The sequence below is a fragment of the Stegostoma tigrinum genome, chromosome 42 (assembly GCF_030684315.1).
Source record: "Stegostoma tigrinum isolate sSteTig4 chromosome 42, sSteTig4.hap1, whole genome shotgun sequence".
Taxonomy (NCBI): Eukaryota; Metazoa; Chordata; class Chondrichthyes; order Orectolobiformes; family Stegostomatidae; genus Stegostoma; species Stegostoma tigrinum.
Window position 1 is genome coordinate 11,154,815 of NC_081395.1, and position 14,027 is coordinate 11,168,841.

At 51.1% G+C, this 14,027-nt stretch overlaps 1 protein-coding gene across 1 annotated transcript in view; it reads right to left on the reverse strand.

Moving 5' to 3' along the window:
* LOC125449255 (uncharacterized) overlaps positions 1-14,027 on the reverse strand; it is a 47,876-nt gene that overhangs the window by 24,189 nt on the left and 9,660 nt on the right. The window contains exons 4-5 of the mRNA XM_059641494.1: positions 12,776-13,211; positions 1,227-1,698 (exon numbers count right to left, since the gene is read on the reverse strand). Of these exons, the coding sequence (XP_059497477.1) occupies positions 1,227-1,698; positions 12,776-13,211 (908 nt within the window). The remainder of the gene's footprint in view (positions 1-1,226; positions 1,699-12,775; positions 13,212-14,027) is intronic.

Here is a 14,027-nt window from a genome sequence, read left to right on the forward strand (position 1 = left end):
AAGGTTCGCAAACTGCCCACCATTCTCTGAGGCTCAAGGACCGACGTACACGGCCAGACCAGAGATTTCATCTCGTACAACAAACGGTGCCGAGGGAGCGCCGCACTGTCGGAGGGCCGGTGCCGAGGGAGCGCCGCACTGTCGGAGGGCCGGTGCCGAGGGAGCGCCGCACTGTCGGAGGGCCGGTGCCGAGGGAGCGCCGCACTGTCGGAGGGCCGGTGCCGAGGGAGCGCCGCACTGTCGGAGGGCCGGTGCCGAGGGAGCGCCGCACTGTCGGAGGGCCGGTGCCGAGGGAGCGCCGCACTGTCGGAGGGCCGGTGCCGAGGGAGCGCCGCACTGTCGGAGGGCCGGTGCCGAGGGAGCGCCGCACTGTCGGAGGGCCGGTGCCGAGGGAGCGCCGCACTGTCGGAGGGCCGGTGCCGAGGGAGCGCCGCACTGTCGGAGGGCCGGTGCCGAGGGAGCGCCGCACTGTCGGAGGGCCGGTGCCGAGGGAGCGCCGCACTGTCGGAGGGCCGGTGCCGAGGGAGCGCCGCACTGTCGGAGGGCCGGTGCCGAGGGAGCGCCGCACTGTCGGAGGGCCGGTGCCGAGGGAGCGCCGCACTGTCGGAGGGCCGGTGCCGAGGGAGCGCCGCACTGTCGGAGGGCCGGTGCCGAGGGAGCGCCGCACTGTCGGAGGGCCGGTGCCGAGGGAGCGCCGCACTGTCGGAGGGCCGGTGCCGAGGGAGCGCCGCACTGTCGGAGGGCCGGTGCCGAGGGAGCGCCGCACTGTCGGAGGGCCGGTGCCGAGGGAGCGCCGCACTGTCGGAGGGCCGGTGCCGAGGGAGCGCCGCACTGTCGGAGGGCCGGTGCCGAGGGAGCGCCGCACTGTCGGAGGGCCGGTGCCGAGGGAGCGCCGCACTGTCGGAGGGCCGGTGCCGAGGGAGCGCCGCACTGTCGGAGGGCCGGTGCCGAGGGAGCGCCGCACTGTCGGAGGGCCGGTGCCGAGGGAGCGCCGCACTGTCGGAGGGCCGGTGCCGAGGGAGCGCCGCACTGTCGGAGGGCCAGTACACGGGGAAATACCCTCAGCATTCCCCCTTGTCCAAGCCTGTTAGGATCTGATAAAGTTGTGTCTCATTCTTCCGAATTCCAGTGGCTCTAGGCCCCACCTAGCCCTCACGAGATAACCCTGTCAGTGCAGGTAGGAGATGAGCCAATGCTGAGATTGAGCCTGTATGATCAAGGCTTACTAAACAGGGTTCCTGTGCTCTCTCCTCTGGGCTCACAGCTCCCAGATTGGATTCGGTGGTCTGTGGCGATTGGCCACTCCTATTGAGGAGTAACATTGTAGGTGGGGCTTTCTGCTTGGCTTTGCTTTCATCCTCGTTCTGATTGGTTGCGGAGTCCCTCGAGGGTGGTGTCGTCTGCGCGGCCAAAGAGCCGGGAGTGGACCTGCTGGTGCCAGCTGTACCATCCTGCACGTTGGTGGTCGGGATTGACCCTTCTGCATTGGAGTTGCGCTCCGAACCGCGGCCGACGGCATCAGACGGTGGTGTTGACACCTTGGACCTGCCCGTTGGGTCTGGAGCTCCTGCAGAGATGACCGCGCTCCCACCAGGCAGTGCCAGAGTTCGGGTGGGCAGTGTCAAACCCTGCTGTATCTTCTTTAGACGTGGAGCGGGCAATGGTTTCTCTACTGTGGCTTCAGTCGGCTTGGCAGAGCTGAAACAGCGAGGGTAGCACAGAATGAAAGATGGTCAACATACAGTGGGTGTAGTTCAACATGCCACGAGTGACTGGAGCGCAACACGCAATATCAGGAGCACAAAACACAAACACGGACTCAACAGGCTGTAACTGGAGCCCAACACGCAATATCAGGAGCACAAAACACAAACACTGGGACTCAACAGGCTGTAAAGTTGGCTGTAAAGGTAAAGCAGTTTATTTTTAAAATTACTTACCGGTAGCGGGCAGCGGTGTTTTTTTTTTCCTCTTTCAGAGAAGGAGCGGGAGCATCAGAGGAAGTGACGAGGACCAGAGGGGCAGCCGGGAAGGAAAGCAGTGAGTATAAATACTCACCCTTCGACGCCAACGGCCTTTTTGAGTGCGAGCAGCAGCGGAGGCAAGACGGACCCGGAAGACTGCAGCTAAGGTAAAGCAGTTTATTTTTAAAATTACTTACCGGTAGCGGGCAGCGGTGTTTTTTTTTTCCTCTTTCAGAGAAGGAGCGGGAGCATCAGAGGAAGTGACGAGGACCAGAGGGGCAGCCGGGAAGGAAAGCAGTGAGTATAAATACTCACCCTTCGACGCCAACGGCCTTTTTGAGTGCGAGCAGCAGCGGAGGCAAGACGGACCCGGAAGACTGCAGCTAAGGTAAAGCAGTTTATTTTTAAAATTACTTACCGGTAGCGGGCAGCGGTGTTTTTTTTTTCCTCTTTCAGAGAAGGAGCGGGAGCATCAGAGGAAGTGACGAGGACCAGAGGGGCAGCCGGGAAGGAAAGCAGTAAGTATAAATACTCACCCTTCGACGCCAACGGCCTTTTTGAGTGCGAGCAGCAGCGGAGGCAAGACGGACCCGGAAGACTGCAGCTAAGGTAAAGCAGTTTATTTTTAAAATTACTTACCGGTAGCGGGCAGCGGTGTTTTTTTTTTCCTCTTTCAGAGAAGGAGCGGGAGCATCAGAGGAAGTGACGAGGACCAGAGGGGCAGCCGGGAAGGAAAGCAGTGACCATATATATCAGCAAGGTGGCTTAACCCGAGACTCTACAACTGTAGTGTCTCCCACCCGCCCTCCTCCTCTAACCTAGTTAATAAGGTAAGGTTCATTCTAAACTTTCTCTATTGAACATAAGTTTGTTATTAATTTGTTATTATTACTTGACGTAAGCTTTCTGCTTTAGTATTGAGTGGGTGTTCAGATAAGTGGGGTATGGATGCTAGGGCAGTTGCTTGCTCCTCCTGCAAAATGTGGCAGTTGGGAGATGTGGCACACGTCTCCGCTGGCTACATCTGCGGGAAGTGCACCCAGCTACAGCTCCTTGAAAACCGTGTTAGGGAAATGGAGCTGGAGCTGGATGAACTACGGATCATTCGGGAGGCAGAGGGGGTAATTGAGAGGAGTTATCGGGAGTTGGTCACTCCTAAGGCTCAGGACGAGGATAGATGGGTTACAGTTAGGGGGAGGAAAGGGGACAGACAGACAGTGCAGAGATCCCCTGTGGGCATTCCCCTCAGCAATAAGTATACCGTTTTGGATACTGCTGGGGACCTACCAGAGGAAAGCCATAGTAGTCAGTTCTCTGGCACTGAGCCTGACACTGTGGCAAAGAAGGGAAGGGGGCAGAATAGAAAAGTACTCGTGGTAGGGGACTCGATAGTTAGGGGAATCGACAGGAGATTTTGTGGGCAAGATCGGGATTCCCGGAAGGTATGTTGCCTCCCTGGTGCCAGGGTCCGGGACGTCTCCGATCGGGTGTATAAAGTTCTGAAAGGGGAGGGTGAACAGCCAGAAATCGTGTTACATATTGGCACAAATGATATAGCCAGAAATAGGTTTGAGGATATAAAAAGTGATTTCAGGGAGTTAGGATGGAAGCTGCAGAGCAGGACGAACAGAGTAGTGTTCTCTGGTTTACTACCGGTGCCACGAGATAGCGAGGTGAGGAACAGGGAGCGGGCGCAGCTGAACATGTGGCTACGCAGCTGGTGTAGGAGGGAGGGTTTCAGATATGTTGATAATTGGGATGCCTTCTGGGGAAGGTGGGACCTGTACAAGAAGGATGGGTTGCATCTGAACTGGAAGGGGACCAATGTCCTGGGTGGAAGGTTTGCTCGAGTAGTTCGAGAGGGTTTAAACTAGTATGGCAGGGGGGTGGGAACCTGAGCTGTATACCAGAGGTGAGCGTTGATGCAGGTGAGGCAGTAGCAAGAGGTAGACCAGCTAGTGAGAAGGATTTTCCTGGGAAGGAACCAAGGGATCGGTTAAAGTGTGTTTGCTTTAATGCAAGGAGTATCAGGAATAAAAGTGATGAACTTAGAGCATGGATCAGTACCTGGTGCTATGATGTTGTGGCCATAACAGAGACATGGGTTTCTCATGGGCTGGAATGGTTGCTGGATATTCCAGGGTTTAGAACATTTAAAAAGAATAGGGAGGGGGGAAAAAGAGGAGGGGGTGTAGCACTACTAATCAGAGAGGGTATCACAGCTACAGAAGCTTCCATTGTCGAGGAAGATCTGCCTACTGAGTCAGTATGGGTGGAAATTAGGAACAGCAAGGGAGTAGTCACCTCGTTAGGGGTTTACTACAGGCCCCCCAATAGCAGCAGGGAGATTGTAGAAAGCATAGGTCGACAGATTTTGGAAAAGTGTGGACGCAGTAGGGTTGTTGTAATGGGTGACTTTAACTTTCCTAATATTGATTGGAACCTCCTTCGAGCAGAAGATTTGAATGGAGCTGTTTTTGTAAGGTGTGTTCAGGAGGGTTTCCTAACGCAGTACGTTGACAGGCCGACGAGGGGAGAGGCCATTCTAGACTTGGTGCTCGGAAACGAGCCGGGGCAGGTATCAGATCTTGTGGTGGGAGAGCATTTTGGTGATAGTGACCATAACACTCTCTCATTCTACATAGCTATGGAGAAGGAGAGGATTAGGCAGAATGGGAGGATATTTAATTGGGGAAGAGGAAACTATGATGCGATTAGACACGAGTTAGGAAGCATGGACTGGGAGCAGTTGTTCCATGGTAAGGGAACTATAGACATGTGGAGATGGTTTAAGGAACAGTTGTTGGGAGTGATGAGTAAATATGTCCCTCTGAGACAGGCAAGACGGGGTAAGATAAAGGAACCTTGGATGACGAGAGCGGTGGAGCTTCTAGTGAAAAGGAAGAAGGTAGCTTACATAAGGTGGAGGAAGCTAGGGTCAAGTTCAGCTAGAGAGGATTACATGCAGGCAAGGAAGGAGCTCAAAAATGGTCTGAGGAGAGCCAGGAGGGGGCACGAGAAAGGCTTGGCAGAAGGAATCCGGGAAAACACAAAGGCATTTTACACTTACGTGAGGAATAAGAGAATGGTCAAAGAAAGAGTAGGGCCGATCAGGGATAGCATAGGGAACTTGTGTGTGGAGCCTGAGGAGGTAGGGGAAGCCCTAAATGAGTTTTTTGCTTCTGTCTTTACGAAAGAAACGACCTGTGTAGTGAATGAAACCTTTGAAGAGCAGGTGTGCATGCTGGAATGGATAGAGATAGAGGAAGCTGATGTACTGAAAATTTTGTCAAACATTAAGATTGACAAGTCGCCAGGCCCGGATCAGATTTGTCCTCGGCTGCTTTGGGAAGCGAGAAATGCAATTGCTTCGCCACTTGCGAAGATCTTTGCATCCTCGCTCTCCACTGGAGTCGTACCTGAGGACTGGAGAGAGGCAAATGTAATTCCTCTCTTCAAGAAAGGAAATAGGGAAATCCCCGGCAATTATAGACCGGTAAGTCTCACGTCTGTCGTCTGCAAGGTGTTAGAAAGGATTCTGAGGGATAAGATTTATGACCATCTGGAAGAGCATGGCTTGATCAAATACAGTCAACACGGCTTTGTGAGGGGTAGGTCATGCCTTACAAACCTTATCGAGTTTTTTGAGGATGTGACTAGTAAGGTTGATGAGGGTCAAGCTGTGGATGTGGTGTATATGGACTTCAGTAAGGCATTTGATAAGGTTCCCCATGGAAGGCTCATTCAGAAGGTCAGGAGGAATGGGATACAGGGGAACTTAGCTGCTTGGATACAGAATTGGCTGGCCAACAGAAGACAGCGAGTGGTAGTAGAAGGAAAATATTCTGCCTGGAAGTCAGTGGTGAGTGGGGTTCCACAGGGCTCTGTCCTTGGGCCTCTACTGTTTGTAATTTTTATTAATGACTTGGACGAGGGAATTGAAGGATGGGTCAGCAAGTTTGCAGACGACACAAAGGTCGGAGGTGTCGTTGACAGTGTAGAGGGCTGTTGTAGGCTGCAGCGGGACATTGACAGGATGCAGAGATGGGCTGAGAGGTGGCAGATGGAGTTCAACCTGGATAAATGCGAGGTGATGCATTTTGGAAGGTCGAATTTGAAAGCTGAGTACAGGATTAAGGATAGGATTCTTGGCAGCGTGGAGGAACAGAGGATTCTTGGTGTGCAGATACATAGATCCCTTAAAATGGCCACCCAAGTGGACAGGGTTGTTAAGAAAGCATATGGTGTTTTGGCTTTCATTAACAGGGGGATTGAGTTTAAGAGTCGTGAGATCTTGTTGCAGCTCTATAAAACTTTGGTTAGACCGCACTTGGAATACTGCGTCCAGTTCTGGGCGCCCTATTATAGGAAAGATGTGGATGCTTTGGAGAGGGTTCAGAGGAGGTTTACCAGGATGCTGCCTGGACTGGAGGGCTTATCTTATGAAGAGAGGTTGACTGAGCTCGGTCTCTTTTCATTGGAGAAAAGGAGGAGGAGAGGGGACCTAATTGAGGTATACAAGATAATGAGAGGCATAGATAGAGTCGATAGCCAGAGACTATTTCCCAGGGCAGAAATGGCTAGCACGAGGGGTCATAGTTTTAAGCTGGTTGGTGGAAAGTATAGAGGGGATGTCAGAGGCAGGTTCTTTACGCAGAGAGTTGTGAGAACATGGAATGCGTTGCCAGCAGCAGTTGTGGAAGCAAGGTCATTGGGGTCATTTAAGAGACTGCTGGACATGCATATGGTCACAGAAATTTGAGGGTGCATCCATGAGGATCAATGGTCGGCACAACATTGTGGGCTGAAGGGCCTGTTCTGTGCTGTACTGTTCTATGTTCTATGTTCTATGTAACTGGAGCCCAACATGCAAATGAATTGAACCCAACGCACAGTGACTGGAATCCAACATGCAATACTGGAATTTAACACGCAATGACTGAATCAGAACCAGAATGCAACTAGAATCTTACCACACATGGCCAGCTCAGCCCAAGAGTTGCCCTGTGTTAGAGCAAACCTACAGCCATGATCCGTTCCTAAATTCCCATTTCTTCCTTATCTACAGGGATCTGCAGTAAGTCCTTCCTAAGAGGTTTTGGGTCCAGAGGCTAGGTAGGGGCCGGTGATGTGGTGCTATTGGACTGGCCAAGCCATTTCTTTCAATGATCCTACAGAAGATGGGAGTTTATTGTCGCAGTTTTTGACAGGGGGGCTGAGTTGAGCCGACTGTAAGATGAGGCAATCGAATAGCTAGTGGGGCTGAAGTCCCGTACCGTTCCAGGGCCTGGGCTGTGAATTCAGATTCCCTTCCTGAAAGCAGTTCCAGGGAACAAGTTGCGTTTTTATGGGGTGGGAGAGGGTGCGATTGTATCCAGCTTTGGGGGCCTCATTCCGGGAAGGATGTGCCGATTTCTAGAGACAATGCAGAAAAGCTTCGCAAGAAGGATTCACGGGATGGGGTGTTGTTGAATGTTATTTATATGACTGGTGCTATAAACGGTTCCCCTAAAGTTGCTGTCCCCTTCCATAATGTATGTCTTTTCTTGGTCAGCACACGTGAGTGTGTCTGAGTGTGTGTGTGTGTGTGTGTGTGTCTGAGTGTGTGTCTGTGTGTGTGTGTGTGTCTGTGTGTGTGTGTGTGTGTGTGTGTGTGTGTGTGTGTGTGTGTGTGTGTGTGTGTGTGTGTGTGTGTGTGTGTGTGTGTGTGTGTGTGTGTGTGTGTGTGTGTGTGTGTGTGTGTGTGTGTGTGTGTGTGTGTGTGTGTGTGTGTGTGTGTGTGTGTGTGTGTGTGTGTGTGTGTGTGTGTGTGTGTGTGTGTGTGTGTGTGTGTGTGTGTGTGTGTGTGTGTGTGTGTGTGTGTGTGTGTGTGTGTGTGTGTGTGTGTGTGTGTGTGTGTGTTTGTTTAAGAAGGGGTAGAGTTAACTTAGAGAGTTTATGTTGCTAACTTGCATCTTTGTTTGCCTGTTGGAGCTGTTTTATTTGTAATTAATGATGGTTTCTAGTTCTGCCCAGAAGCCTGGTCACTGCTTTCTCTGCTAAATTGGGACTTCGGAGAAATGAGATTAAAACATTAACTTTTGTGACGTAGTTGGACTTGAGTATCAGCACAGTTTTCTGTTTCTAACACCGAAGGAACAGCTGTGGTGCAGGAAAGCAAGTGGGTGGGATTTGGAACATTCACCCCCACCCCTTAAACTTTCACCCCCCCCGCCCTCGCTTATCAAGAATTCACATCCACCTTAAAAATATACTACTTCCACAGACTCTCAATCCTCAAGGAGAGAAGAAATTCTGTTTTAAATGGACGGACCCTTAATTTACAATGACCCACTCGTTCTAAATTCTCCCACAAGGGGAAACATCCTCTCCCCATCCAAGTCCACTCAGGATCTTCTATGCTTCAATTGAGTCACATTTGACTGAAATAGATTCCATTGGCGATAAGCTGAGCCTGAGGGAGTGGACACTGTCGGAGCGTCAGTGCTGAGGGAGCGCTGCACTGTCGGAGGGTACTGACCCTCCGACAGTGTGGCGCTCCCTCGGCACTGACTCTCCAACAGTGTCCACTCCTTTCCTCAGAACCCATTTCTGGGATTAAGCTGGCAAAATGTCTCTGAACCCTCCTCAATGCATTTAGATCCTTCCATAAATAGAGAGACCAATATGATACACATACTCCAGGGAGCGCCGCACTGTCGGAGGGTCAATGCTGAGGGAGTGGACACTGTCGGAGGGTCAGTGCCGAGGGAGCGCCGCACTGTCGGAGGGTCAGTACCCTCCGACAATGCGACACTGCCTCAGCATTGACCCTCCGACAGTGCCCACTGCCTCAGCACTGACCCTGTGTAACTAAAGCATAACTTTTGTATTCAACGCCCCTCTCAATAAGACGTAACATTCCATTGGCTTTAGTGATAATTACTGTGCCTGCCTACTAATCATTTGTGGCTCATACAGTAGGACACCCAGATCCCTCTGCATCTCCTAGCTCTGCAGCCTCTCAGTCTGAATTAATTTTTATGCTTCCTGACAAAATGGATGATTTCGCATTTTCCCACATCACACCCAATTCGCCGCATCCTACTCCATCACTTAACCTATCGGTACCTCCACGCACTGAAATAGAAACAAAGGACTGTGGAAATCAGAAAAAAAAACAGAAGTCGCTGGAGAAACTCGGCAGGCCTGGCAGCATCTGTGGAGAGAGAAACAGAATTAACGCTTCGGGTCCGGCAACCCTTCTTCAGAACACATTTTTGCTTAAACTCCTGGTTTACTTCACAGCTTACGTCCCTACCACTCCCTCAGAGATTACTCCTCACTAGACCCTCGTGACATCAGACCAACAACAAAAAGGTGAGCAGAAGACTAGCCCTCAGGCTTTCATGGGAAGTAGGCCTCCAGCCTTTTCAAGAAGTAGGCCTTGAGCCATCTCAAGAATTAGGCCACAAGCCTTTGTGAGAACGTGGCTGTGAGCCTTCGCCAGAACTAGGCCTTTGCCAGAACTAGACCCCGGGTGTTTGTACAAACAGGGCCTCAGGTCTTCGTGAGAACTAAGCCTCTACCCTTTGGGAGAACTAGGCCTCGAGCCTTCCCAAGAACTAGGCCTTGTTTGATTTGCAAATTGGGCCAACATACTTTCCACTTCAAGAAAAAAGATTCACCGGACAAGGGCCAGCACTTCTTGTCCCATCCCCAATTGCCCAGAGGGCAGTTAAGAACCAGCCACATTGCTGTGGGTCTGGAGTCACATGTAGGCCCAGACCAGGTAAGGATGGCAGTTTCCTTCCCTAAAGGACATTAGTGAACCCGACGGGATTTTCCCAACAATGGAGTCATCATTACACTCTTATTTCCAGACTTCTTATTCCACAGCCATGGTGGGATTCGAACATGGATCCCACAAACATTACAGGGGTCTTGGAATTAACAGTCCAGTGATAATACCACTAGGCCATCCCCTGCCCTTGTCACTTCTATACATTGTAAGCAATTGGGATGCCAACACTGTCCTGACTGGCACACCTGAAAAAGACTGTCACACCTACTGTCAAAGTCCTGTCAGAGAGCCACCTCAATGCATTGCGCACAACACCATGAGCTCGTTTTTTGCAAGATCCTTTGATGTGGCACCTTATCAAATGCTGTCTGGAAATCGAGGTACATTATATCTACCAGATCCCCCTTATCGACAACACATGAGTGCTACTTCCTGAAAAAAATACTCCATGACATTGGTTAAGCATGGCTTCCCTTTCACACAGGCATATTAACTCCACCCAATCTTTTCAAAATGGCCTTGCAGCACCTTCCTCAATGATAGCATTGAACCGTTTTCTCTGCTAGTAACTTGTTTGAGAGTGCTGCAGCCTTAAGCAGTGTGTTTCGTCCTGGGTTCCTTCAGACAGAAAAAGACTTGGAAGGACAGGTGACAAAGCAGTCTGTGAGAAGATGAGCAACTTGTGAAGCCTTGTGCGTTTTCTTTTTAAAAAGGCTCGAACAATAGAAGCAGCCTGAGTGGGTGTGGTTGAGCTCCCACCCACAGAACCATGGATTTTAATTTGAGTTTTCAGCAGTTGCTGGTGAGGTCTTAAAGAAGTGGGAGTTTATTTGTTTCCTCCCTCTTCATTACAGCTAAACACCGCTGGGGTGGGGGGTACTCTTCCTGGGTTGCTGGATTGCATGTGAGACAAAATCTGTTTTCTGAATTTGCCCTTTGCCAAGGGCTGCATTTATTTGCATTTATTTACTACATTTGAACAGTTAATTAGTGACACTTAGTGTACCTATTATTCTGTTAAGTTTTCTAATAGAGTTGTCATTCCAAGTTCTTCTCTGTTTTGTTGTGTTTTCATGACAGCATTTGAATAAATTGTGGTTTGCTTCACATCGAGCAGTTTGACCAGTCCCATTGTACCTGGAGCACAGCACCTGCCCTTTACCTTCAAAATAAGGAAATGTTAGGGTCTCGGCTACCTTCTTAATATAGCTTGAGGTTGTCTGGTCTGGTCCATAATATTTGTGCAGAGGGCACGGGGTAACAAAAACATATTGACAGGTTACGTGAACGACAAAGATGCCGTTTAGTTTTTCGTCTCTCTGTCCGTCTCTCTCGCTCTCTCTCTCCCCCTGACTCTGTCTCACCCCCCCACCCCCATTTTAAATAAAGGAGTTTCACTCACTATTGTCCTGCCTCATGGGATCCTCCCTGAGTCAACAACTGCCTCACTTTTTTTAAGATCCTAGGATTAAATCCATCAGGACTGTCACCTTCTCAGCCCCACTCCCAACAGTTTACTCGTGACCACTGCTCGCTAACTGTGATTTTCCTGAATTCCTCAATCCCTTTCACCTCCCCTGCTTCTGTGATGTTACTTGTATCCCCCTATCATTGTGACCGGTGTAAAATACCCCTCTCATTCATCAGCTAGTGCCTTATTTTCCACGATTAATCCCTCAACTTCACTTTCCTCCATAACATATACCCAATGCCACTCCACACGTTCAGATACACAGCCTTTCACTGTATCCTTTTACATTTTTGGGCTAACTTCTAGACCTTACATAGGTTGTTCTCAACTCACTGTCCCTTCCTGTCACAGCCTTGTTTATCATTTCCCACTTTAGGACCTCAATTATCTGAGCAGGAAGACCAGAGGGTGATGGGGAATGGAACTGGCTGCGTTCTTCCTTCAGAAAGCCAGCGGGGACATTTGATGGGCCGAAGGTCCTCCTGCTGCAGCGTACCCATTCCAGGATTCAGCACTGGAGTTCTGACCCAGTGACAAAACCACTCTGCTGTTGCAACACTGACCTTGCTGGCACGGAGAGAGAGGTAGCAAGCGGGGAGGGCCAATGCAGGCTTGAGGCCTATACAAAGGCCATAAGATGTAGGAGCTATTTGGCCCATTGAGTCTACTCTGCTAGTTTATCATGGCCGATATGTTTCTCAACCCCATTCTCCTGCCTCTCCCCCTTCTCTGTTAACCCAGAAACCCAGATGCTGTTCTGGGGACTCGGGTTCGAATCCTGCCACGGGAGATGGTGGAATTTAAACTCAATAAATATCAGGAATTAAGGCGCTAATGATGGCCGTGAATCCATTACCAATTGTTGGAAAAACCCATCTGGGTTCACTAATGTCCTTTAGGGAAGGGAACTGCCATCCTTACCTGGTCTGGGCCTACATGTGACTCCAGACCCACAGCAATGTGGTTGACTCTTAACTGCCCTCTGGGCAATTAGGGATGGACAATAAACGCTGCCTGGCCCGAGATGCCCCTCATCTCATGAATGAATTTTAAAAATCCTTTATCCTTGACTAATGAAGAACCTATCTACCTCTGACTTAAAGTGACTCAATGACCTGGCCCCCACAGCCCTCTGCAGCAATGTGTCCCACAGATTCACCACCCTTGAGCTAAAGAAATTCCTCCTCATCTCAGTCCCCTCTCTCCCTCGGGTCCTAGTCTCTCCTACTCGTGGAAACATCATCTCCACGCCCACTCTATCTAGGCCTCTCGGTATTCTGTAGATTTCAACCAGATCACACATCCCTCCTAAACTCCTTCGAGCACAGACCCGCTCTTCATACGACAAGGGCTTCATCCTCAGGATCATTCCTGTAAACATCCTCTGGCCATCCCCCTCCAGGGCCAGCAGAACCTTCCTTAGACACAGGGCTCAAAGCCGCACACAATATTCCAAATGTGGCCTGACCAGAGCCTTATGCAACCTCAGCAACACATCTCTACGTCGAATGGAAAAGACTCACTAACAGTGTCACCAAGCTCCTCTCCCTCACTTACCCATTGTCGGTCTTTCCAGTCTGGGGTTGCTGGGCAATGTCAATGCGGCCTAGCTCCTCAGGCTTGCCAAGCTGGGGTGGGTTGGCGGTCCCCTCCTCAAAGCGGTTGCTGGGTTGACCTGCATGGGCGGCAGGCAGCTGGGTCCCACTGGGGCTCGGTCTCCCTCCATCCGAGGCTGGCTTCGCTTCAGACCTTTGATCCCCAGGCGGGCTGCTTGAGGTTACCACGGTGACATGGGGAGGGTGCTGTTCGGCGCTCCCCTTCTTGCAGCTCCGACTCTCGTCTCGGCCTCCTGGTGCGACATAGTCCTTGTTGACAGGTCTCTTGTGCATGATCTCAGTCTCACAGGCTTTGCTAAAAGGGCCTAAACTGGTTGCGGGGACCCCGGAACCATTCTCCATCTTGGCATCCATCTTCCATCGAGCTGGCATTGTTGCTGTGTCAAAATATAGTCCACAGGGTTAGATACAGAGTTAAGCTTCCTCTACACTGTCTCCCCCCCATCAAACACTCCTCTGGGCAGGGGCAGCACAGGGTTAGATACAGAGTAAAGCTCCCTCTACACTGTCCCCCCATCGAGCACTCCCCAGGACAGGGACAGCACAGGGTTAGATACAGAGTAAAGCTCCCTCTACACTGACCCCCCCATCAGACACTCCCCAGGACAGGGACAGCACAGGGTTAGATGCAGAGTAAAGCTCCCTCTACACTGACCCCCCCATCAGACACTCCCCAGGACAGGGACAGCACGGGGTTAGATGCAGAGTAAAGAATCCTGTGTGGCTGATTTGAGCAGAAAGCCTCATGTTCAGTGATTGGTGACTGTTTCATTGCTGACCTTCCCCAGGGGGATGTAGTTACACGTTCCCGAGCCCACAGGGGGAGAGACGGGTTGGTGCCGGCTGGTTTGGACAATAAACACTAATCCAGCAGGTTTCGATCTCAGTACCCAGTCACAGCAACTGGAGTCCGTGACAGTGAGTGTGTGAGAGTGTGTGTCTGTGAGACAGAGTGTCTGTGACACTGAGAGAGTGCGTGTGTGTGTGCGCGTGCGTGCGTGCGAGAGAGTGTGCGTTTGTGAGACAGAGTGTCTGTGACACAGGGAGTGTGTGAGACAGAGTGTGTGAGTGTGTGTGTGAGAGAGAGAGAGTGGGTGTGTGTGGGTGTGAGAGAGTGAGAGTGTGTATGGGTGGGTGGGTATGTGTGTGAGAGAGAGAGAGAGACAGTGTGTGTGAGTGTAAGAGAGTGAGAG